We start from the raw sequence: 25,900 nt of genomic DNA on the forward strand, positions 1-25,900 counted from the left end.
AACACACACACACACACACACAGTCTCCGATGCTGGCTTTTAAACGGTGTCGCTGCCTCTTTATTTCCTGTAATAGATGAAGGGCGACGATCACGCGCACTGGAACAGTCCATGTGCAAACTCGCGTGAATAATCTCCAAATTGTTTTTACAAAGGCAAATTTGCCCATTAAAAACAAATCGAAACCTCCGAGGAAACAGCACCTCTGTCACAAAATCACAGATATGGCACCAGGAGACCCAACCCCCCCCCCCTCCAATTAAATCAGATGCCACAACACAAACAAAAGCAATCATTGATGCAATCATGAGACCCGCGCACGTTCAGATTTAAGCACTGGGTGACATGCCAGGTCCATGTTTTCTTTCCTTGTTGGCGCAGAAGTTGCAGCGGCGCAGCAGGAGCGCGTGCGGAGTGCGCTGCTTGATGCGAGGCGACAGGGCGGCCACTGCAGAGGAGGACAGCACTAAACCCACTCAAGAGATTAGTGTCCACATGTCCCAGCAGCAGAAGAGCTGTCCGACTTTGTAAAAGCATGTGTAGTTAGTCTCTGTAGGAGGTTTTGGTGAAGGGAGGAGGATCAGTTGGTCAGCCAGCGTGCCACGCGCGGCTGCTTTGGGGGGGGGTATCTGTCTCAGTGGACGGACAGCAGTCCTCCTGTTGGTGCCTAAAGTCTGAATTCAAAATGCCGGGCGATGGATTCACCATTAAAAGTCGCATTAGGAATTTGTTGCGCTCGCCATCAGTCAAGAACAAGAAGAACAGCAAAGAAAAGCTCTCCAGCAAGGTAGGAACTCCTTTAATATTAGCTCAATAATAGATTAAAAAGTAAACATCTGATTTCTTCTGCAAAAACGCTAAAAAAAACAAAAACAAAAACAAAAGAACAATTTGACCAAACAGTTTTCACATGAAAAATGAAGAACATAGACCTTTTAAAAAAAAAAAAAAAAACTTTGCATAGACAAACCTTCCATGCCCAGACGTCCACCATCACGAAGAACATTTTATCTTCGTAAAATAACTTTAAACAAACAAACAAATCCCGTGATCTTGCATTTTATGACTGATAATGTAGTCCAAATATTTTACTGATACTTAGTGTATAATAAATCATAAAACAAAGTGATAAACATAAAAAAATTCAGTTGCTACAAACTCCAATTCAGTTTACTTCCTCGATTTATAACTTCCCTATGAACACGTAGAAATAAAAAAAAAAGGGGAAAAAAAAAATCAGATTCAGAGACTCTGAATCTTATTAGGACATCTTTCTAATCTTATTCGAGCTGTCATTGTTAGCCATTATGATGCATGTGTGTTAGTAGGACACCACAGACTCAACTACATTCATCCTTTTCTAATATAACCCCAGCAGCTGTTTTATAATTCCTCAGACAGACAGACTTGGCAAACCAGCTGTCACATTTAAGTTTTTCTTTTAGCTGAGATGTCTGGGAAGTGTTACACTGCATGTTATATGAACTCCAGAGAGTATTTTGTGCCAGTGTGTGTCAACAGAATAACTAGTGTTTAATTCACTGATAAGTGTTCTGCCACTTCTGATTGTTTTTCTGTCTGTTGACCAACTTATTTTTCCCCCTTTTTTCTGTGATAAAATCCTGAGTAAATCCCCGGGTTGTGTTCCTACAGGTGACATTGGAAAAGGTGCTGGGCATCACCGCGTCTGGAAACTGCGGACTGGCCTGCGATCCCCGATCTGGACTTGTGGCCTATCCTGCAGGGTAAGATGAATGAGACCATTTATGCATCATTATCACATCATCTGTCCTGTGACTTTATCAGCACTTCACACACTCCTGGCCCCTTATCATAGCTACCTCCTGCTGACAGTTTAGTGAGCGAATTTCTCTGTGTGAGACTTATCTGTGCACTATCTCAGAGGAACTAAGGAGGGGAGCTCTGTGGGCTTCCTCATCAGAGAAACTGCAAATCTTTTTTCTTTCATCCTGTCCTCAGGGAAGCTTTTTTTTTTTTTTTTGCTTCTCTCTGTGATGTAGTGAGCTGCAGAGCATTGTGTAATATTATTAATCTGTGCAAACAGCAACACTAACTGTGCTAACTTACTGTAGAATATATCTACAGCAATGGTGCTCAAGACCTGCAGCAGCACCACTGGGGTGCTGGCATAATTTAATAACAAGCACAGTGGGTCCTGCTAGGCTGTAATACAATCCCGATGCTTGAGCTGCTTTTGTGCTTTCAAATCTTCTAACAAAGCTGTATTAATATTAAGAGGATCAATAGTCGAAAAACACAAGACTGAGGGCTGTTTATAATTTTCCTAACTCATGTTTGAATGAGAAGTGTGTACAGTATTTTCAGGCATTACGTACATTTGGTAAATATCATTGCGTGTGTCATCGTTTAGCAAGCTTTATACTTCCTTAGTTGTGCATTACGTCTGGCTGGCAATCCACCTGCTGTCCTAGTTTAAATCTTTACAAGCTTTGGTAGAAGGAATGTTTTTTCCTGGCACAGAACTCAAGAACAAACAGTTCAGCAACAGGTGGACCACAAATCTGTGAGCTTTAAGTTGACAAAGTGCAAGGAGGAAGTTTTCTTGACAGGAAACTGTTACGTGATTTGAATATGCAAAATGAGAACATTTACATCGAGAGTGTTTGAAAGGCAAAAGTTAAAAATCATTCAGTCTCTTTTGGGGTTTGTTTTCTTTTTTAGAAAAAGAAGTGGTTTCACCCTCATGTATTATTACAAACATTTTGACCAAATGTTCCGTATTAATCCGTCCAACATATTGGTTTTGCACATTTTAATTTTTGTTTTGTAAATCCGCCCTGCGATGGACTGGCGAGCTGTCCAGGGTGTACCCTGCCTGTCGCCCAAAGCCAGCTGGGACAGGCTCCAGCTTCCCCGCGACCCTGAATTGGAATAAGCGGTTCGGAAAATGAATGAATGAATGAATGAATGTAAATCCTTTCCAGATGTTGGAATTCAGCTTTTAATTTTTCTAATAAATCAACACCACCCTGTATAGATGCACTAAAGCAGGGGTCACCAACTCCGGTCCTGAAGGGCTACCATCCTGCAGGTTTTATTGTTTTCCAGGTACAACACACCTGACCCAAACCAATGGCTCATTAACAGGCAGGTGCAGAAGATGACAACAAGTTATTGGAGAACCTTTTCACTTGGATCAAATGTGTTGTACAAGGGAAACACTAAAACCTGCAAGATGGTAGCCCTCAAGGACTGGAGTTGGTGACCCCTGCACTAAAGTTACCCAAAGCATTGCACATTAGTTTCTATTTCTTTAAAAATAAAACTCTTTTTGATACTAAAGACTAAAGCATCTTGAGGACTGTAAGTCTTTAAAATGCAAAAATTGTATATTAGCATTTTAATGGCTTAAATAGCTAATTTTAGCCTTAATTACGAATTTTTACTATTTTCTTTTTAAATAATAAATCCTGCTTTGGTTAGCCTAGCTAACTTTAAAGGTAACAAAACCTTCCACCCGCCCTTCTAAAGCAATGGTTAGAAATGAATACATGTGTGTTATTTAATTGCACAATAGCATGCCTTTTCCTGTAAAAAAAAAAAAAAATCACAATTTTGAAACATTTGTAGCTTCATTGGCTCTCAGAATGGAAATTGCTATCGCCTATTATGTTTAAAAAAATTTTAACTTAAAAATGTTGATTTATTATATATTTATGCCCCCTGAAATTTGGGAATTTTCATTGTAAAGCACTCAAATTGTAAACTTGTCATTGTGCAACCCCGTAACAGTCATTTTAATGCAAGTGCCTCACAAGGTGTTGTTTAGACTTGGAAAATATAAAGCTTGTTTCCAAATTATTCACTATATTTCCTAAAATTTCACACAATCTCAATATTGTCTTGACCAGTTTTTATAAAAGAAGTTTACACTCTCTAAAGACATTTTTATTACAATCTTCCTTTATTAATCATTTTAATAGTTTTGAATTTGAAGATAATTGTAACTATATTGAAACGAGTAAATCTCTTTATTCCCATGTAATATTGTATGCAAATTATGAATTATTAAAAGCTGCCACTCAAGTGTCAAAAAGTGCAGTATTTTTACACCAGCAGCTGTACTTAATGTACTTAATGCTAAATAAAGTTGAAATATCAGTGAGAGCTCAGCATTTAGACCGTATCAGTTGATTCTCTCATCCATTATTTGTGATTTTTATAGTTAAAAAGTCCAGGGAGGTTCCTGAACTTTTTAAATCACATGTTTGCTTTTAATCTACCTATATAAAATCTTATACCTCTGGTCAAAAAAGCCAGCATATCAGCAAAAATGTTTTAGAGGTCAGTGATTCCAAGTTCAGCTTTGAACTATACTACTTCACTTGAGCACTGTGTTTCCATTTTTTTGCTGATTTATGCTTCCATCCCACAGCTTTTCAGTCGACATATTGTACTTTTAATTACGCTCTACTCATTTGAAACTTTTTATCAATTTGCTCCTTTTACATGAGGATTTATTTTTAAGGATCAAATGAGCAGTATGTAAGCATCTCTGCTTCAAATATTGTATCTATTTTCACTAGAACATCTCTTTGAGTTTCATTTTCAATAAAAGTGAATGTGAAATCTGAAAACAGATTTCTGTATTAGAACTTTGTGTCTTTATTCACATTAATCATCTCATAACTAATTTTGCTAGCCTTGTTTATACTGTGACTATGATTTCTATAATTTTTTTAATGCAAATGTGTATGAACTCCAAATATTGGTTAAAAATCTATATGATCACCAATAGTCAATACTAGTAATAAAACTACTCAACTGACAGACCCCAGCCCCTCTGTTCAATAAAAATTCAAAACCTTAAAAGCCATAATCACAAAATGGAACATTTCCTCCTACATTCAATTGTTACTGCAGTACATTTTACTGAAGTACATTTTCTTTTTAGTTTCTAGACATGTTTTCCTTTCTTTGTTATCATAAGGTTTCCTTTTCTTTCTATAGATGTGTGGTGGTCTTGCTAAACCCCAAAAAGAACAGACAGTTCCACATCATCAACACATCAAGGCAAGTGATTTACACATCTACGTTAAAACAGAGCACAATGAAATTCAGAGTTAATACTGAGACCCTATTCTCTGTCTGTGTCACTAACAGAAAAACTATCACAGCTCTCTCCTTCTCGCCTGATGGAAAGTACTTGGTGACAGGAGAGGTGAGAGTCCAAACTCCTATTCTTTCTATTCTTTGTACCTCTTCTGAGGATTTTCTTTTTTATAAGGTAAATATGATAGTAGATTTGTGATCACATTGATAAATATTTACCTGTTTTGCAGAAGCATTTAGCCAATTAGATTAAAATATACTCTAAGGCTGCAGGTATCTGCAGGATCAGGAGGACTTAGCATGTTGTGCTTCTTGTGGAACGCTGATTTTTAAGAGACTTAAGGAGTCTCCTTGTGTTCTCAGCATGTTGCACCCTCACCCTTTAATGCGTCCAAATTTTGTTGTGTCACAGCCTCACATGTCTTGTCAGTGAAGCGCCTTTACTCAGTTTTGTTGTAGTTACACCACGGACCTCGACACAACACTCTACCATAATCCGACCCAGCCAATCAAAGCCGATTAAAGACTTCTCTGGGTGCACAGTGGTTGCCGTGACTGTGGGGAGGAAAGTTTAAAAAACTAAACACACTAGCTGAATGCCAAAGTTTGTGGCCTCCATTCAGATATGCTTGAAGGGATGAAACTGGTTCAAACTTTTATTGGGAAATCTACAGATACACATGGCAGTTTTTCAGATGGATTGGCTACCAGGAATATCAAAGTTCTCTGTGTACCTGCTGTGCTCTGTGATCAAAGCTAAGAACATCGCAGCTCTGTTAGAGGATTTCATTTAAGCCTTTAAATGGTTGAAGATATTCCTGAGTGAATTATCTGATCCCCCTCAAACACACTCATTCATTAAAAATGCTGTCTGATTTGCATACAGGGACAGGCTGATAGCATGTCTGCTATCTCTTTGGACTCATGTTAAATTTGTCTTGGCTTCTAACTTTTAAACTCAGCTTTTGCTTCCTAGACATTCATATTTGCTGTCCTTCAGACTGCCCATCCTCTTCCTCAGTGACTGAAGGCTATGAAATATCCCCCTATGCAAATTATAATAAGAAGCTACACAAATAGCCGGCTGACCTTTTGATCATGAGGAAGGTATAATGAGCGCAAGCCTGAGGATAACTGTTTACAGTAGACTAGAAGGACAAGTGATTACTGTCCTTTCTGTTGCCTGTTCCAGTAGATATCTATTCTGGACACAAAATACGATGCACATCATAGATCAAACATGTAGGAGGGCACACAATCTCTTCCCAGTTCACTTTTTCACCTTTAATCTCTTTTTCCTCATCATCAGAGCGGTCACCTGCCAGCAGTGAGGCTGTGGGATGTTGCAGAGCGAAGGCAGGTGGCAGAGCTGCAGAAGCACAAATATGGCATCTCCTGTGTTGCTTTTTCTCCCAATGGAAAATACATAGTCAGCGTGGGAAACCAGTATGACATGATGGTGAACGTCTGGGCATGGAAGGTTTGTCTCTATGCCAAGTTTTTTTTAAAAGGTCTACTTGCTGATGTTTTTCCTTTGTCATGTGAAAAGCAGATACAGATTGAAAACTGTTTGTTCAACTTGTTTTTTTTTTAGGACTTTTGCAGAAAAATCTGATTTTTACTTTTTAATCTGTTATTGAGCAAATTTAGAGGTTGTAAAATATTATAAACAAATATAGAAATATAAGCACAAAACAAAAAGATAAGGAAAAGTGTGTTTGGTTGAGGATTTCTCCCCTTTATTAATAACAGTTGGGGGTGTATAATACATGTCTTGAAAGCTTGATTAGTCACATTTATATGACCGGATGACTTATAAGGCTCATATGTCTGTGGAATGAGCAGCACAACTAAACATTTGAGGTTTCTTCCAAAATTCTTGCAATATTCTTTTTTTGTTTTTCATACTTGCTTTGAGTTTCCTGCAGGACTGGAAAAATACATTATCCCACTTTGAAAAGGCAAAAAAAGGAGAGAAAAAACATATTTGACCATTTTTACATGATGTGTGGAAGCTCAGTACACAGCCACAACATCCTGGCACCTCTTCCTCATACTGGTCATCAGCCTGATGACATTTTACCTGGGGACGAAATCCCAGTTCTCAGTCAGGAGTTGTTGAAGGGCAACCAGCATGGTTTTGTTGGCCAAGTACAGCACTCCCCTGCTGATCTCACAAGCATTCATTTGGGTTGAAGCCTGAATTCATGGCAGATCCTTTTCAATCCTAACTTCTGAAGGTACTCCTTGCTCTGTGGACGACAGAGTTGTCATCCTGGATGATGGGTTAGCTTCTAGACTCTAGAGATATGGGTTCACTATTGGCTCACTATTGAATCTCTTTCTGATATGTCAGTTTATCTATCATCAGTCTGTGTCAGTCTGTGACACCGTGCAGCACTTGAATCTCAAAACAAGAGTGAATACCAACAGGAGAAAGTTGCAGAGGATTTTGCCACATTTTTTGGGAGGAGCGTTTAACTGTGTTGCTCATTGCACAAATGTATGATCATGAAAGTTATGCCTCGTTGTTATGGTGACTGATTAGACATTCTAATTATGTATGATGCAACACTAACTGGTATTATCATAGAGAGAAATAATTAAGCAATGCTTATGCTAAGTTATGAGCAAATATTTACTTGCTCTGTAAGGCTGATGTGGCAAAAGACTGCAGAATTTAAAAATCTGTGTTAGGTCTTCAAGAGTTTGAGGGAACTACAGTTTTAGGCCGGAGACCTCTGGTCTCAGTGTCTATGAGCTAAAATGCTAAGCTAACTGGTTGCTAACACATATGAATAACTAATTATCCACATCTAGATTTAGCAATCCCTTCCACTTAGTTTGATTCATAGATAGTTTAACTTGAAAACGTGCTAGCTAAAGAAAGTACGATTGATTGGTTGGTTGATTGATCAGGCTGTTGTTTGTGTTGTTCTCTTGCAGAAAGATGTTATTGTGGCCGCTAACAAAGTGTCTAGTAAAGTGACAGGTGTCTCTTTCTCTGAGGACAGCTCCTACTTTGTCACTGTTGGGAACCGGCACGTCCGGTTCTGGTATCTGGACCACTGCAAGGCCAGCAAGGTATGGAGGGATGCTGCAGATGTGGCTTCATAAAGTTTGTGCCGCTCATGTAAACAGCAAGTCTTTTTGCTTCGGTGGCGTTTAGAACCATTAAAAACAAAGGTCCTGCTGTAACCGCTTGAGATTTACCAGCTAACCCTCACCTCTTTCTGGTACGCAGGCCAGCGCTCCTGTTCCTCTGCTGGGCCGTTCTGGGCTACTGGGAGAGCTGAGGAACAACTTCTTCTGCGATGTGGCTTGTGGGCATGGTAGTAAATCTGACAGCACCTTCTGCATAACCTCCTCTGGGCTGCTGTGCGAGTTTAACAGCAAAAGGATGCTGGACAAGTGGGTGGATCTACGGGTGAGTGACAGAGATGTTTCCAACATCAGTGGAGATGAGTTTGGACTTATTATCAGTCATAAAATGTTTTTAGGTTACACGTCTGATTTAAGCTTCTTCGTCATTCATCTTTTCCTTATTGTGGTTCTGCTTTACAGCCAGTAATGCTATAGATTAGTATCCATCTGTGATGCTTACTTGCTTGTGTGCTGGCCCTGCTGCCAGAAGATCAACGACGAATTGGCAGAAGGGACGAGTACAGGATTTATCTGGAAGAATTCCAGCAAGGAGGCTTTTATATTCCTCTGTCACTTAAACTTACCCAAACTACTCTGTAATATTTGCAGAATCTGAAATTAATTTAATCTTTTTTTCTTTAACCATCGCGGTATTATGAATGTTTTATTAAGAGCTGTGAAATGGGTTGATGTTCTTGTCACGCCTCGCCTTGCAGACTGAAATGGCCCAGACTTTGTGTCTGTCTGAAGATATGATCTTCTGTGGCTGTGCTGATGGGATGGTGCGAGCTTTCAGTGCTGCTGACCTGCACTTCGTCTGCACGCTTCCACAGCCACACCCGCTCGGCTCTGACGTCTCTGCCGTCACAGAGGCCAGGTGAGGAGGAGCTGGAGAGGAACGTGGCTTTTTTCTTGGCAGTGATCCATTGCAGGATCAGATCTACGGCTATTAATAGAGCTACCTGTCTGAAGTGGTTTCAGTGCAGACTAAATCTCCCTTAATTTTTCTTTTTCTTTAAGAAGGATTGAGTTTAAACACGTTCCCGTCTTTGTTGCTCCATATTAACAAATCTTTTCCCCATTCAGCCACCTTTTTAACACCAAGGCAGACGCCCGTTACCCAGATGCAATTGCCATTACATTCGACCCTGTCAGCCGCTGGCTCAGCTGTGTGTACAATGATCACAGCTTGTATGTGTGGGATGCAAGAGATGTGCACAGGGTAGGGAAGGTGAACTCTGCCCTCTTCCACGCTGCCTGTGTCTGGGACCTGGAGGTAAGCCCCCACAGCAGGAAGCGATTGTGTAAAACCTTGTTAAGAGGCAGAACACATGCAGTGCACTTCAAATCACACCGCCTCAGTAAGGACTCAGCAACAATATACTGTAGAAGATTGAATGATTAAGTGAAAGATCTCTGCAACACCATGGGAATTAATCCGTCCCAGACCATTTTCAGAGCTGGGATTCTTTAGGCAAACCATTAACTACAGAAGATTAGAGTTGGAAAGAGGCTGGCTTAACATTATAATTGTAATTTGTGATGGTTAAAGATGTGTACTGAGTTTATAATTTTGCTTTGATGGATTTGTTAAAATGTTTGATTTCTTATTTGAAAAAAATGAAAGAATGTAAATAAAGTATAATAAAATTGAATTGTACAAATAGTTCAGTGGGAAAGGTGCAGCGAAGAATGAAGATTTTTAAGCTTCAGGAACCAGAGAGGGTGTTTTGTGAAATGTTTTTCTTACTGAGATAAGTAGAGGATGAGCTGACTTCCAATGGCCTGATTTTCAGAAGATGTTAACACACTCAGGAGTCTGCTTGGTGCTAAGTTAACTGACTGCTGGCTGGCTTTCATGTTGTAAATCCATAATGCTTTGCCAAATGTGATAACTTTTCCCTGAACTGATCCTCCTTCCTCAGATGTTTCCAGATGTTCCCGGAGAATTTGTCGCTGGCCTGTCATCAGGCACATTCCTGACTTGTTCAGCTGACAACACCATAAGACTGTGGAGCACAGATGACTGGACACAAACTCATGTTCATTCTCAGAATATCCTCAGCAATGTGAGATGGAGCTAAAGCATCATATTTTTATTTTTTCTTTAGCAAAAAAAGACAAACTATTGACAATTCAAGTACACATTCTTTCTTCTGCTGCTTTGCAGGATCTCTTGAATATAATCTACATAGATGGGAACATCACCAGCACCCTGCTGGATCCTGAATCTACAACAAATGTGAACGCAGACAAATCAGGGGATGCACAGACAGCAGAAATCAGGACAGGCATCAGGACCATCTGTGTCAGTCCAGACGGCAAACACCTGGCATCTGGGGATCGCAACGGGATGCTGAGGTAATGGAAGAAGCCTGAAACAGAGACAGATGACTGAGTCAGGTGACCCTCTTTACAAAATGTGAGCTTGTGTTGCACAGGGTTCATGACCTCAGCAGCACGGAGGAGATTCTGAAAGTGGACGCCCATGATGCTGAGATCCTCTGTCTCGAATACAGCAAACCAGAAACAGGTTAGCATGTGTGTAATGACTATATATCTATTGTGCTTCAAGAAAATCTGTGTGTTAGCTGTGAATTCACATGGTCTTCTTTATCACTGTCAGGTCTGAAGCTGTTGGCCACTGCCAGCAGGGACCGTCTGATCCACGTCCTGGATGCAGATAATGACTACAGTCTGGTGCAGACGCTCGACCAGCACTCTTCATCCATAACAGCCGTCCGCTTTGCTGGTTAGTCACTTGAGATGCTGCAGACATCTGACAGCTAATCTTTTTCTAATCCCTGCTATCATCTCCACTCAGTCCCATGCAAAGCCCCTCTTTTTATTTGCTTGCTTAGATAATTAATAACTAGATGCTTGTCATTGTAATTTCAGCTAGTATTAATTGAGCAAAGCTTTTTATGTTACACTTTGTTTACTCTCTTTTAATCAGTTAAGTTGCTGTTGCTGATTTCTAATTTAGTCTATGATTTGAAAGTCCCTGTATTATACTATTTTTGGACTTTTGCGTGGTTCTGTAAATTACCATTAAACACAAGTAGTAGTGATTTGATAAGATATAGCTGGCTGTCTGTTTCCCTTTGCCCTTAGTTTTTGGAATTCGTCAGTATTAAAAAAAAAAAATTGATTATTAATTTTTGGGGTTTTTTTGTTTGCTTTTTTTTTTAGCCAATGACAATAAGTTGAGGATGATCAGCTGTGGAGCAGACAAAAGCATCTACTTCCACACAGCGCATAAGGTAACATCTGAGAAATGTCCATTACATGTGTTTCATATGCCATAAATGCACAAAAAGTGACGAAATTGAAGCTGAGGCCTGCTTACAGTGAAATTATGTCCAAACTGTTGAGTAAATCAAAACCAAAGTAAAAAAAATAAAAATAAAAAGGGGTTTAGAAAAATTTGTTTTTCCTTTTATAAAGTCTATAAAAGCCTTCTGGGGACACTAAAAATTCCTTAGATCCAAAAAACTGGATCTAATCTTGTAGCATTCCTTGCCACTTTAAAAATCTTTATAGCTTCGTCCAATTTAAGACTCACTGCTCAGTGCAACTTTAAAAGTAGGTTTTGTACATGAGAAGGAACATTTTACAAGGCATCATGCTCCGTTCTTTCCTACGAGATTGCTTGTGGTTACAGGGGCTTATTTGTGCTCAGGCTGAGTTGCATAAGTTGCAGAATTCCTCTCAAACTTGAGTCCTAAATCAGGCTCCTGCTTGGATTTGGAGTTTTGTCGAGCACAATAAACAATGGCTTGTTAGCCTTGTTTGTAAAACTTCACCACAGCAGCTGCACTCGTGCTCAAAGGTTATTCTGATTGGTTTGAACTTGGAGCATAAATGAGCATCTTCTGGGTTGCTTTTCAAGGACCATAAATGAACTGTAGTTGTCCAACCATGTCTACTAAATGAGGATGATATTTGATGATGATGCCACATAGATGGCGAGTTTCTATGGTCTTAACATAAAAACTATGATTCAGACCTACCAAGGTCTATGCATTCCGCCACACTTTAGAAAACATGAACAGAGGGAAAAACCTTTCTTAGTGAATTTATTCAACTGTCTGCAACTCTTATTTATGTCAACGTTGCTCTTGAGAACCATATCAGTAAATGCAGTCATATGGATATTTATGTATGTAAGGAATTTGGAATCTATTTATCAACCATGCACAATGTGCACAATGAGCATCCAAGAATGTTTTCACAAAATGTGAGGAATTTACCAACTTGTGCTCAGGAATGTGTGTAAATGTGAGCACACCTTTAAGCGTGCCTATGCACAGATTCTAGATGAGGAATTGAAAATGTAAAGTGTTGTTCGGGTTGCAGCATGCAACCTCAACATAGTCTGTTTCCTCGAATCAGTAACTAGTAATTATGTTTAATTGACGTGACTTGAGCCAAAATTGGATTCAAAAGTTGGAAAAGAAGCCATGTTTAATAACGTTGCTGATCATCTGGTGCTGTTACAAGGTAAGATGTTAGTATACAATGTGAGTGTACAGTTGACTTATATAAACTAGTTGTGTAAAATGAAGGAAATTCATTTTTCAAATGAAATCGACAGTAACAAACATGTAACAGTGTCGGAACATATTCTACTTTTGGTTATATTTTATGTACAGTAGGTTATATTTATACAGACATGGAAAAAAGGACAAACACATTTTTAATGCTAAATTTTTACTTTTCTAGAGATACTAGACCTCTGACTGCAAAACAAACCCACATTATCACCCCTCCGTCACCCTGCTTGACAATTGATGCAGTGTGTGTGCTGATATGATGTGATTTTTCTTTTTTTCTTTTTCTTTCTTTTGTTTTTTTTTTTTTACAAATGAGATGTAATAGATTATAATCAAACAACTTTCTTCTCATTTCACTGAAAGATATTGTTCAAGATGCCTTGCACTCTGTTTGGATGCAACTTTGCAAACCCAAACTATGCTGTCATACTCTTTTCAGATGGAAGAAGTTTTCTCCTGGCAGCACAAACAAGCAAATCTTCGATCTTTTCTTAATTATACTGTCAATAACCTGAACATTAAACATGCTAGAATCTGACATGTCGCACTTTTCTGCAGTATTTATGAGCTGTATGTTGTGACTTTGTTATGTACTCAACAACCCTGGAAAGATTACTGATAACTAAACTGAACTAAATTTTCAAACGTGCTCCTGATGGCATGATTAATGCCAAATTATTTTTTCTATTACCATTGTTTTAACATTGAGAATTATTTAAGCAAGCAAACTGTCAAACTTTGGCATTTAAAGGGATACTAAGATAGTTGATGATAAATTTATCAAATAAATTAAATCTCTCTAATATTTATTATATGTAAAACATAATTGTAAGCTACTGTAAAAGCAATCTGTATTTTAATTAGCGCCCCTCTGTATAACGCCTGCAGTGTAACGTTCTGTTTTGCAGACTGACAGAGGAACTGAGTTCAGGCGTACTCACCACATGGTGAGGAAAACCACACTTTATGACATGGGGGTTGACGCCACCTGCAAGTACGCAGCTGTAGGCTGTCAGGACCGCTGCATCAGGTGAGTGTGTAGGCGTGTGTGTGTGTTTTTCTGAAAGTTCAGCAAGATAGCAGTTTGAAGCAATTTTCTTGATGTTTCTTTTCTCAATGCAGGGTTTTTAACATCAGTAGTGGGAAACAGAAAAAGCTCTACAAAGGCTCTCTGAGTGAAGATGGCAGTCTGCTCAGGGTAACATGTGCCTCCACAATCAACACTCCTGAGACCTTTTCATATCTAAATATACACTTCAGCAACTAAAGAACACCACTGTATTTATTCCGACAGGTTCAGATCGATCCTTCGGGTCAATATGTGGCTACCAGCTGCTCTGATAAAAACATCAGCATCTTTGACTTCTACACCGGCGAGTGTGTCGCCACAATGTTTGGTCATTCTGGTAAAAATATAAAAAATAAAAATAACATGTTTTCATGTAATCAAACTGAGCATGGTTTGAGTACACTTGCATAACAGAAGGAAAACAACTGCATGCCACAAGCCAAATATATATTTTTTTTTTGCAGAAATTGTCACTGGCATGAAGTTTACCAATGACTGCAAGCACTTGATCTCTGTATCAGGAGACAGGTAAGAGGCTGTCCTGTATTGGAACTGGAATTAACATGGATTATTATTGGTCATGCACCTGCCCAACAGCCTTATGGCTATTAAAAATGGCTTGTAGCAGCAGTCTAACAACTTGAGACAGCTGATAACTTGCAGCCATTTACTAAAATCATCTGATTTTAGATCGTATTTTGGATTTTACTGTAAAATTCAAAACAAACAAAAGGAAAAAAAACAATTGTAATGCCCCCAAAGTTGGATTTGCATGATTAGTACCACCTAATACCTCGAAGTTCTCTCAGGCTGCCCTGCTCTTAAAAAGGTTTTCTTTCTTTCTTTCTTTCCTTCTTTCTTGTATGCATGTATGTATTCTTTGAGATTAAATCTTAAAAATGTATTTCTTGTGTGCTTTTCTATTTCAGTTGTATCTTTGTGTGGCGACTTGCTCCAGAGCTGACAATCACCATGAGAGAGAGGTTGTACCAACTCCAGCAAAGCCCAAACACGCCACCCTGCAAAGCCCCAAGAATCAGGTGATGACCCACAACTGCAAATTCACAACATTCACCAAGAAACTCCGAGCTGACGATTAAGAACTCATTTACATGCTAATGCTCACAGAATAATTTGACTTTCTCACTATTTTACTGTAGGCGGGAGGTGTATAGTGCTCCAATTCTGAGTGGTCTGTCTTCTGAGAGTGACCGTGAGCCAGAAGAGGAGGAGGAAGAGGATCAAGTGGAGAACAATGATTCCAATGATCAAGATGACAACACCAGCATCACTTCCTCTGACAGCAGCCATGCAGAGGAAGACACAGGTACCATTTGATCAGAAACAAGAAAAACATAAATAAAGTGAACCAAAGAGATGTAAAAGGTAGTACGAGCATCTGCTCTTATGGAGTATGATCATATCTGGAAAAGCAAAACAAACATACAAAAAAAAAAAAAAAAATATATATATATATATATAGTAAAGAGCGACATAATAATAGCAATTCCTTTGTGCTTTGTGAAGAAACTTTATTGTTATTGTGCACCTTTGTCTCACAGGATGCTCAGATGAAGGACAAGATTGGGAGCTGACAGAGGTAGGACTCTGAGAATATTACAATACAATACAGTACATTACAATGCAATTGAGTACAGTACAGTACATTACAGTTTAGCCCAGTACAATACAATACAATACAATACAATACAATTGAGTACAGTACATTACAGGTCAGAACAGTACAATAGCAAAACAAATACAATAATACAATAATACAAACAAATATAATACAATACAATACAATACAATACAATTGAGTACAATACAGTACAGTGCAGTGCAGTACAGAACAGTACAATCCAATCCAATCCAATCCAATACAATACAATACAATACAATACAATACAATACAATGCAGTACAATACAGTGCAGTGCAGTACAGAACAGTACAATCCAACACAATACAATACAATATTATATTATATTGTGTGACTTTGGGTCCCTGAGCAAGGCCCTTAACTCTTCAATTGCTCTCCACATGCCCAAACATAGCAGACCACCACTTTCCTAAATATAGAGATGGGTAAAATCCAGAGTCTAATTTCCCAATTTATTGTCACTATTATGAATATTTTTATTTTAAAAATTTAATGCAAATCCAGTGTTAACTTTTCTGCTGTGTGTTGGAAAATGTTGCGTCAGAGTGCTCGCTTTTAAAATAAGATGGAATATTTTTTATTACATTTCCTCTCCAGCGTGGAGCTGTCGGCCTGGTTGTTCCTGACCCCGCAAAGCGTCCACGGAGGCGTTGGTCTCACCGTATAGGCTCGCTGGAGCTGATGGTTAAATCCATGTTGGACCTGAGGCAGCTTGAGACTTTTGGTCACAAGAAAAACTCCAACTGTCCACCTTTTGACAAAGAGAGGCGGAGCACAGACAGCCTCCATGACCCTGTGGTAAGCATTTCTGTCTGAAAATTATTCGGATGTGGCTATATTTATGGAACTGCATGTTTCTCATGGTTTTTGCTTTCTGCACCAGCATTTTGAGGAGAGACCCAGGAGGCACTGGCCCTTTCTTACCTCACCCACTTCCAGGTGCAATAAGGGGGCAGATGGAGCTGTGCTGTTCCCTGAGGAAACTGAGGATGACACAAGTCCCCTGGATGGGTAACTTTACATCCACTACATGCAGTTTCAGTAACAACAGCACAGTTTTTCACACTTTTTTACATTTTGTTCATTTCTTCCACATACTTGCTGTCAAACTTCAGAGATTACATGGTGAAGGAGCAGCATTGCAACACACCGTTCCGAGGGGTCCGCAGTGAGAGCCAGGACAGCCACAGTCCAGACAGCGCTTGCTCGTTGGGCTACGACAGCAGGGAGTCGAGCCCAGATCGCATCCTGGATGGTAAGGCCAGAAACACTGATAGTATGTCGACAGTGGGGGAGTGAGTAAGCATTTTTCAGGGGATCATGTACTAAGAAAGGAAATTGTTATTGTCCTTCATTTTTCCTTTTTTTTTTTTTCCAAGATGATGCTACGGTAGGCATCTTGTTGCTTCAGCCTATAGATTTTCCCTGTTGTGGGATTATTAAAGTCTCATTTTATCGTTCTTTACTCACACTGTCATACACTCCTATAAATATTAAAAAAAAACTTTTGAAATAGAATATTTTTTACAGTGATTATCAGAATCAGCAAATAGAAATATTTAAGTTCAAACAGGTCCATACACAGGTAAGTTGGTTGTTTTGGGGTGCAGTATGGGGGCACATAATGCAGTAAATTGGGGATCAATGGCCTCCCACTTCAGGTTTTCTGGAACTTTGCATCTAATTGTAATGACATGTGTGGCAAGCTCTGTGTTTGGAGCTGGTGGGGCTTCTGACGCCGTGGCTGGGGTCTGTCTGCACCTGATCTGTATCATTCTTTGTTACATAAAAGACACAAAATTTCTCCCTTTCTCTTTATTCTTAAATCTACCGATACAACATAAGACTGATTATAGGCTACATTTTCATGCTGTAGCTGACTTTAAAATCAATTAAACTGCAGGTAGCTTGGTCAGCATGATGTAACCATGCTTCTGAGGTACTCTGTGAGCATCTCTATAGTTTATTTTGAACTCTATTGTGAAAAATCTTGATTAACTGAGTTGATGTGTAGTCCCTAAACACATTCACTGTAAACTAAATTTGATCATGTTTCCCAGCATTTTCTCTAATCTAATCGTGGGCTTCCATAGAACTAGATTAGCCCCGCTATTCAGCTTCAAGCCAACATCAGGTTAATAACCTTACATAACAATAGTAGTTGACGCTTCGGGACCAAATCTCTTCTAGAAATGTGCAGCCAAATGTTAGTATTTTTAAAGGACTGCTTGAAAATTTACTTTCAACTGGTAAAGTGACACCAGTGACACAGCTGTGTCTGGGAAGACATTTCTGTCCTTCTTCAGTGATCTTTTGCATTACCTGAGGTGGTGCCTGAGGTGCTCAACCAGATTGCAAAGATAGCCGGTGCCCCTCTGGTCATCCATCCTACTCTGCTTCTACCTTTAGATAGAAATACTTGATGGACATGTGGAAGCAGCTTCATTTAAGAATGTTACAAGATTTACAGATTGAGCTTAAACATGGATCGTAAGGTGACATTTTTTTTAGAAGATATCCAAGTCAATATTTGTAGTGTTTCTGTTTTTCTGATTTGAAGTTACACTATTCTTCTGTGGCAAATGCAGGATTGCAAATAAAAAGTTACTCATGAAAGTCGTCTCCTGAGGATACAGTAAAGCTTATAACTAATAATAGCTAATAATAGATCAGAATATGTCACTTAACAGAACCAGAGAAGCCTCAGCATTCAGACTGGTGGTCTGACTGGTCAAGGATGATCTTATGTCTTTGTTTAATGCACCAAAGTCACGTATGTTTTTGAATTTCTTTGTGAATCAGCTTCACTCTTTTGTCTTCCTTGTTTAGGCTGCGCAGGCGAGGAATCTCCGAGCCAGGGCAGCTCTGATGAGGAGAGTGAGGACAGGGAGGGAGAGAAAAAAAGGGCGGCAGTGACAAGCATGGATGAAGCTCTGAGGGCGGTGAATGCTGCTGCTGATCACAGTCAGGAAGACTTCCTCAAGCAGAACTTTGAGGCGCTGGCAGAGAGCTGCAGCACAGGTAGGACTGGACAAAGCAGTCTGACATTTGGAGAAATATCTTTAATCTTGGTGAGAAGATTGGATCCACCTGGAAAGATCCAGACGAGGCTGGAGTTCTGGCATGGAGGGTTTACTTCCCAAAATATCTCTCCATTTCTTTTAGTCACCCCACAGACACAGAGCCACAGACGTTATTGATTCAATTCTCGGTTTCACTTCCACTTTCGGCCTCCGTCTCCATTTTCCTCTTTGTTTTTCTTTCTGTCTGCAGTGGAGCAAAGTGGAGTCCCCAGGCTCAGTATGTCTTCACGCTTCCTGGCTAGAGGACATAATAACAGGTACTGCTGACCGCTTCAGAGCAGCATGAGCTCGCATCTGTATATATAAGTACCACCTTACTGCTTCTTTAGGAAGGCAAGCAGTTTGTTTCTCTGGAGCATTCAGCTGTATGTTAACCAGACTGTAGATCAAGCCGGTGTGTGCAAAACACCATCATCTCTCTAAAGATTTAAAGCTCAATGATTAAAACAATGTTTCTTGCTAAGTACTATCTGGATAAGGCTTTATATTTACCTGAGAGTAGTATTTGGAGTATAGATCCCAACATTTGCGTTTTTAAAACTCTTTGATGATTTTTTTTTTTTTGTGTGTGCAGAGCATTATCTCCATTTGCCAAAATGACTGGAAAGGAGCAAACTGGCCCCTCTGCTAAACCACTGGTGTCAAAAGTGCGGCCCCTGATGGAAGACGGAGATGTCCAAAAGTCAGATAAAATCCCAGAGTCCCCCAGCACCTCAGAGGGGTAAGAAGAAAACAGATTGGTGGCTGAAAGTATTTTTTCCCTAAAGTTCTGCAAAAGTTTCAAAATGTTCCCTCCATAAATAAATAAGCAATTATTAAAAATTAATTTGCTTACATGGATATAATGCAGGTCACCAAATATGGGGTAGAAAGGTTTTTAATCCCATTTGTTTACAACAAGCCCATTTCTGAAAATAGTGTTTTTACTTATTGATGCAGGTAAACAAAAGCCAAGAGAAGTAATTTCATTTAAAACATTCAAATGTTAAATTCCAACTTATAATGCTCATGTAAAAACATGATTTTGATTTTACTTATATGTTTAATTATATAAGGAGCAGAGGAACAGAAAAGTCATTTTAATCTGAGTTTTTTTTTTTTAACCCTGACAATTACATGGGATGCAAAGTTAAAGAGCCCTTTTCATGTTCATTAATTGGATAATAATATAATTTTTAACAAATTGGCAAAGCGTAGTTTTTCTGATACATTCCTTTTCCATGTCTGAGGCCTAATCCAACCTTGAGAGGTCAGCTAATTGGTACAAATGGTTTTAGACAGCTAATCAGTCTTAGTTTGAGCTGTCTTAAATAAACCGCACAGCAGAGTGTTTGCAAAGTGTGATAAGGTTACATCCAGAAGTAAAGAGGAAATGTCTCTTTCTGAAGCATTTCAGACTGTTCAAGTGTTTTCTGGCCCTTTTTTGTAGACTTGGACTTTTTTACACAGCAGACTTTTTGCATGGTGATATTTGCATGATAATAATTGTTTAACTCAATCATTTCTCTGATCCCAAAATGATTTATTCTGGCTAATAAATCTCAAATACCAAAAGGTCTCAGAAGTACTAAACTAACATTCTTATGTTCAGTTTTATTACTACCTCTAGAATTATTCTAAACCTTTTAAGGGAAACGAGGATATGTTTGATGCAGTGGTGGGGAATGCATCCCATGAGTCTGTGCTGCACAGACTGAAATGAGAAGAGGAAGATGAGTTCATCTGTTTGGATTACTTAAGTATATGCTAATGAGTCCTTGAGTCTTCTATTCTTACATTATCACTTCGTTTAGTTGTTTTTTTTTTTTTTTCAATTTTGGTTTTATTTATCTTGACTTTGCTGCTCTAATATTTTCGTTAAATAACCTTATTTGCAATGTCTGCCTCTAACATCATTCTACATTGCTTTATGACAACCACTTCCTGTTCTAGATCTTTACTCTGACTTACACTTAATGTATTTTTCTCATTCCCTTGTGTATTGGAAAGATTTTTTTAGAGGAGCAAATTAGATTTGAGTTATGTATGTGAAGTTGTTTTTTTTTTTTGTTTTTGCTTAAAATTGAAAAGTGAACTCACAGCCAAATAATAAATAATATTAAAAACAACTTTTTTTCTGTTTCAGCAGGACTCCAGTGAGAGGCTCTCCTCCCAAACTTAGACCTCTGAAGAAGAAGACCTCAGGATCCCACCTTTGGAGGATGTCCAACCCACCTAAAGCTTCCCCTATGTTGGACAGAACGACTTGTTTACAGAAGTCACACTCTGCACAGAACTTGGCCACAGACTGTACGTTTTAAATAACCAATTCTTTTTCCTTTTTTTCCTTCTATGTAATATTTGGGTTTAACCTTGTATTGGACAATATTAGGCCCATTAGCTGAAGCTATGCTGCAGAATGTGTTTAAGTCTCATTGCTATAATTCTATTTCCTAAAAATCTGACATACAGAATATAAAACAGTACTTATGTCTGTACAAGAAGTTATTTGATCTTTTGCTCATCATATCTCTTCCAGTTCCTCATTCCCCTGTTCCTACTGGTGCCCAGAGAGAGTTATGCAAGAGACCTCAGCAGCTTTCTCTGGCTCACGAAACACCCAAACCTTCCTTTCACTTTTCTTCACCTTCGTCTGGGTCCCCACAGTCCCCTCAGTCGTCTCTGCCATGGGACAGCCCCAAACTAAAGCCTCAGCACTCCTACATGAACCCCACTGCCAGCTCCATGGCCAAAAGCAGCCGATCCTCCTCACTGGGAGACGATCTCCAGTCGGGATCTCCACCACGCTCCCCATGCTTCTCCAAGGGCAGGAGGTCATATGAGGAGCTGGAGGTGGAGCCTCCCCTGCTCTCCTCATCTCCTGTCACCACTTTCCCATCGTCTGTCTCATCCGTCTCATCCCTCATATCGAGCTCTCCGTCAAACAGCCCCTCCCCAGTCCCTCCTTCAGCTCGAGTTACCCAGAATTCCCTGCCGTCCCGCATCCCCCTTCCAAAGCAGCCTCTCAGTCCTCGTCGTAGCTTGTGCCTGGAGGTGAAACCAAGCCAGAGTTGGTGTGGAGGTGCAGCCAGGGCTTCCTCTCCTACAGCAGACCCTGATTGTGATGTTTCACCTTCTGCTGGAAAAATGCAAGGTTAGGCAGCCACTTGCACACCCTGAATGCCTTTATTTTACTCTAAATGGCAAACAAGCCATGCTTTTATGCTTTTATCTTGTTTTCAGCACGATGCAGGCAGCTGTCTTTATGTTTAGATCCAGCGTTGCCAAGTTCCCTTCCTGTGAGGCAGACGAAGGGCTCGTTTTCAGAAAGGTACATTATAAGGCTTGTGAGCATTTAACAAGACTTTTAATTGACACGAGCAGCTATAAACATGTCTTTTCATGATCAGAATAGAGACAGACGCTCATTATTTACATGATTTATTCAGTGCATTAGAGGGTTGCAGTGTGATGAGTTCATAGTTTCTGTTCCAGTCTGTCAAAATCGTTACACATTAGGATTAGTACAACCTCTTAAATGACATACATTTCTGACATTTATTTCCAGTGCCAAGGAGGGAGGACAGCTGACAAAAGAGCGCCCTCTGGTGGTTGAAGAAGCATCCAGCCCACACACAGGTTTGGTTTCTGTGCTCCTCAGTTTGCATGCCTCTAACAGTTAGAGTCTAACTGTTGTTCATCTTTGCACCTGCTTTGCACTCCTCATCTTGTCGGTTTGCTTTCGGTCTTACACTCAGTATGAACTCCATTCTCTGTTAAACAACACTGATCTCAAGCCCACAACCCTGAGATTATAAGAGTTTTATGCTCTGCACACATTTTTTTTCCCCACAACTGTGTTTTGCTCGAGGACTTGAGCTGTGAAAGTTTCACATCTCACATATTTACTTCTCTTTGGCTCTCCACAGCCACCTCTTCATCCCATTTTATATAACTACTTCTTCTTCTTTCCCCACCATTTGGTGTGCGCCTACTTTGCTCGATATTGCTATGTGTTTTGTGTATGATTTGCCACACGCTGTGGTGTTGTTGAAAGTTATTTTCTTCCTGTCTCCTGCTGCAGATCACATGGCCACTGTGGAAATTTGTAGACAGACTGTTACTGATCTTCACTGCAGTCTGAGGAAAACCATTGTTCTGTACACCAAGGTCAGTGACTGGGTTTGTGTAGTTAGGTGAAAGGGGAAATAGCCACATTATCCCATACATGATGAGGTCTATTTTCTCTGCTTCCTATCATAAATGACATTCCCAAACAGAATGGGGTATTCTCCCAATGACAGGGCTGCATTTATTATCTTACATTCATGTCTGATGAGGAACTATGCAAAATACAAGCCAAAAAAGTGAACCTGAGGCGTTTTACAAAGGTTTTCATTGAGGTGCTGCAAAATTAAATATCCACAATCAGGGGTTGTTGATAATGGACAACTCTATCAATTGTCAGATTCCAGACAAAATTGGGATTGCACTCAAATTCACTTTAGAATCATTACAAGTACCAAAGAGGAGAAAACCACAAAGAATATCATAAGAAGAGTGAACACTTTACTCCTAAACCTCCTTCAACTTCATAGAAACTACAATGAGCTTCATGATTTATTTCACACAGTCACAAGAGAAAACATTATCAGAGTTTCTTAAAAAGTGGTATAAAACTTTTGACCACAGACAGCAAAAGTAAACCATGATTTATGCCTTATGGATTTTTTTCTTTGCTACTCTTAGGCTGCTAACTCGCTGAGTTTTTGTCCCACGGTGATGAGACAGACATCTTTCTAATCAGAAGAAGCTCTGCTCTCATTTAGCGCTTTGCTTGTGTGGTTTGCTTGAAGTGGAGAAATGACCACAAGTTCTGAAGTGGACAGTGCTGTTCTTATGGTTTAGTTATATTCCCATATTATTGCTTGTGGCTCACTGTGTTGAGTTTTTTTTTAAATTTTTTATACTGATTAATGGTATAATTTTTTAGCTGAGGGTAATGTCCCTATTAAAGCAGCATCACAGTTATGTAAGGTCATCATCCTTTTTTCCCCACTCCGAAGCAGTGTTGAAGCTTTTTAGGTTTTTAAATATTGCTGGTTTTAAGTTCAACCTGCTCTCTCTTCCTTATGCCATTGGCCCAAAGCATGATAAAGCCACCTCCATGCTGAACAGCTGACAAAAAGACATTCCATAATGATATATTTTTATTTCACCATTTTACTGAGCTTGTTTTCAGAAAGTATTTAGTTTTAAATGTTGGTTTTTAATTTTTTTATGTTAAAACTTTTCTTTAAGAATCCAGAGAAGGTTTTACTTTAAGTTTTCAATAATTCACTGCAGAGTCTGATAAATGGGCTGGAAGCTGTTTATTGATTTAATTTTCACAGTGTTAAGTAGCTGCTCAGAGGAGGCTATTGCGGTTAACTTTTGGCCACAGCATAAAGAAGATGGATGATATTTCTATAATATCCTCCAATGGTTTATTGATGTTTTTTAAAGTCTTGATTTTTGCAGTTTGGCTGTTCTCATCTTGCAGCTTTGAAATAGTGTAATACATGGAAGTGATGGATCTGAAATCGTGTTGAAATTGGGTTCTTTTTCTGTGAATAGAATGCAAGATAAAATCATTGCCGGCTTATATTCATACTTAAGACAGTGAATGTGGATAGGACGAGTAATAATGAGTAAAAATATTTATAGAGATTTGAGTTTCAAACACTTTTATGTACAATGATTGAACAGGCTTTAGTCTTAACAAGGATGTTCAATGAGTTTAAACTGAGTTTGAGTTAAACACTTTTTTCTTATGTATAACTGTACAAAGGGAAAAAAAAACCATTGCTCAAACTAACATGAATGTTGAACTGAAGATCAGTTCATCCTGTTTTTAATTCTGATCATTTATAAATTCCTGGATACCTGGCTTACTGTCTGTGCTCATTACCAACAGCTGCTGCAAGACGACCAACATCCCAGTGGAGATCAGCAGGAGATGAGGAACATCCTGTCTGAAGCTCTGTTCACAGTTAAGTCTGAATTAGACTCTCTGCCACATCCTACCTCCCAGTGGCAAGGACCCCGAGAGGACCAAGGGGTAAAAGGTGAGGGAGACAAAGCCCTGGCTCTGCTGGAACAGTACGCCGAGTTGCTGCTGAAGTCTGTGGAGAGGAGACTAGACACCAAGAACTGATGATGATGATGATAAACTGAGATGGACTGGTGCTTATAAGCCACAAACGCTACTGAGACAATGATAGATGTATAAGTAATAGCACTGTGAGCTGTACACTTGTTATTTGCACAATGACCTGAAGAATTTTATTGACTAAAAGCAGATGAGATGTCTTTATATTTGGAGAAGATGGAAGAATGAATATGAAGTATTATGCACTGAAAAATAGCTTTTCAAAGCAATGGTGCCTTATTTTCTTGTTGCCATAGCGCTTCTTTGTCTGTCCTCCCCTTTTTTTAAAGGTAAACTTTCATTAGCATTGTGAATTATAAAATGTGAAAGGGAGACATTAGAGGCATTGAAATGGTATGAAGGGCAAAGGCAAATTAAGCGTCCAGCGGTATGCTGCATGGTAAGTAAACAAGTGTCTTGATCAATTTTCTGCTGTCAACGCTGTTTCAGTAGTGAAACAAAAGCTTTTCAGTTTTAATCAAACTTGATGCAGTTATTGTTCTCCTCAATGTTCCCAGGTTTTTATGAATTTTACTATTATTATGTTAAACACTCATAATTTGGCCAGTTTATTATTTACAATGAGGCTGATTCATCTAAAAATGTACAGGGTTTTATTCTCTGGTGAATAAAATGTGGAATAATTAAGATGTGTTATACCAGTTTGCAGTATGGGTAATCTGTAAGAGAAGAGGCAATGTCTGAGTCATCAGCTGTTTTTGTGACTCTGGAGGTTGAAAAGGAGGAAAAAGCAAGTTGAAGTAGGAGGCTGGAGGATGTGAAGTTCAGGTGTGAAGACAGAAATGGTTTTATTGATCCATGAAGTTTAGAAGTAAGTCGTGTAGGTATATAGTCATGTTATTCACATGAATGCTGATAGTGTCTCCCTTGTTTAAAAAATAACTAACTTTTCAATTATCACAGCTTAATTTCCTATAATATGTTTATTTGAATATTGTTAATCTAATATTTTTTGTATGTTTGAGATTATTATAGGAATTTTCTATTTCTCTAAAAAGAGCTTTTCTTCTTTGTTACTCTCGCACAGTTCTCTTAAAAATAAACGGAGACCACACTTGTCCTGATCTGATCATTTTATTTAACCATCATGGCCATGTTAAAG

At 39.1% G+C, this 25,900-nt stretch overlaps 1 protein-coding gene across 1 annotated transcript; it reads left to right on the top strand.

The window, feature by feature from the left end:
* Positions 1-685: 685 nt before the first annotated feature.
* On the top strand, positions 686-24,783 carry LOC306767215 (mitogen-activated protein kinase-binding protein 1-like; the record flags this gene model as incomplete). Its single annotated transcript, XM_079255139.1, has 32 exons — positions 686-787; positions 1,654-1,745; positions 4,993-5,203; positions 6,404-6,574; positions 8,041-8,178; positions 8,339-8,521; positions 8,955-9,115; positions 9,325-9,514; positions 10,164-10,307; positions 10,409-10,599; positions 10,680-10,771; positions 10,865-10,990; positions 11,431-11,501; positions 13,703-13,824; positions 13,917-13,992; positions 14,089-14,200; positions 14,328-14,391; positions 14,793-14,903; positions 15,024-15,190; positions 15,426-15,463; positions 16,123-16,320; positions 16,409-16,536; positions 16,641-16,780; positions 18,355-18,546; positions 18,799-18,865; positions 19,225-19,329; positions 20,734-20,897; positions 21,127-21,741; positions 21,831-21,918; positions 22,156-22,226; positions 22,672-22,757; positions 24,544-24,783. 32 exons carry the CDS (start codon positions 686-688, stop codon positions 24,781-24,783), a joined length of 4,656 nt encoding a protein of 1,551 aa, XP_079111265.1.
* Between the last annotated feature and the right edge of the window lie 1,117 nt (positions 24,784-25,900).

The sequence above is a fragment of the Telmatherina bonti genome, assembly GCF_933228915.1.
Source record: "Telmatherina bonti genome assembly, chromosome: 16".
Lineage (NCBI taxonomy): Eukaryota > Metazoa > Chordata > Actinopteri > Atheriniformes > Telmatherinidae > Telmatherina > Telmatherina bonti.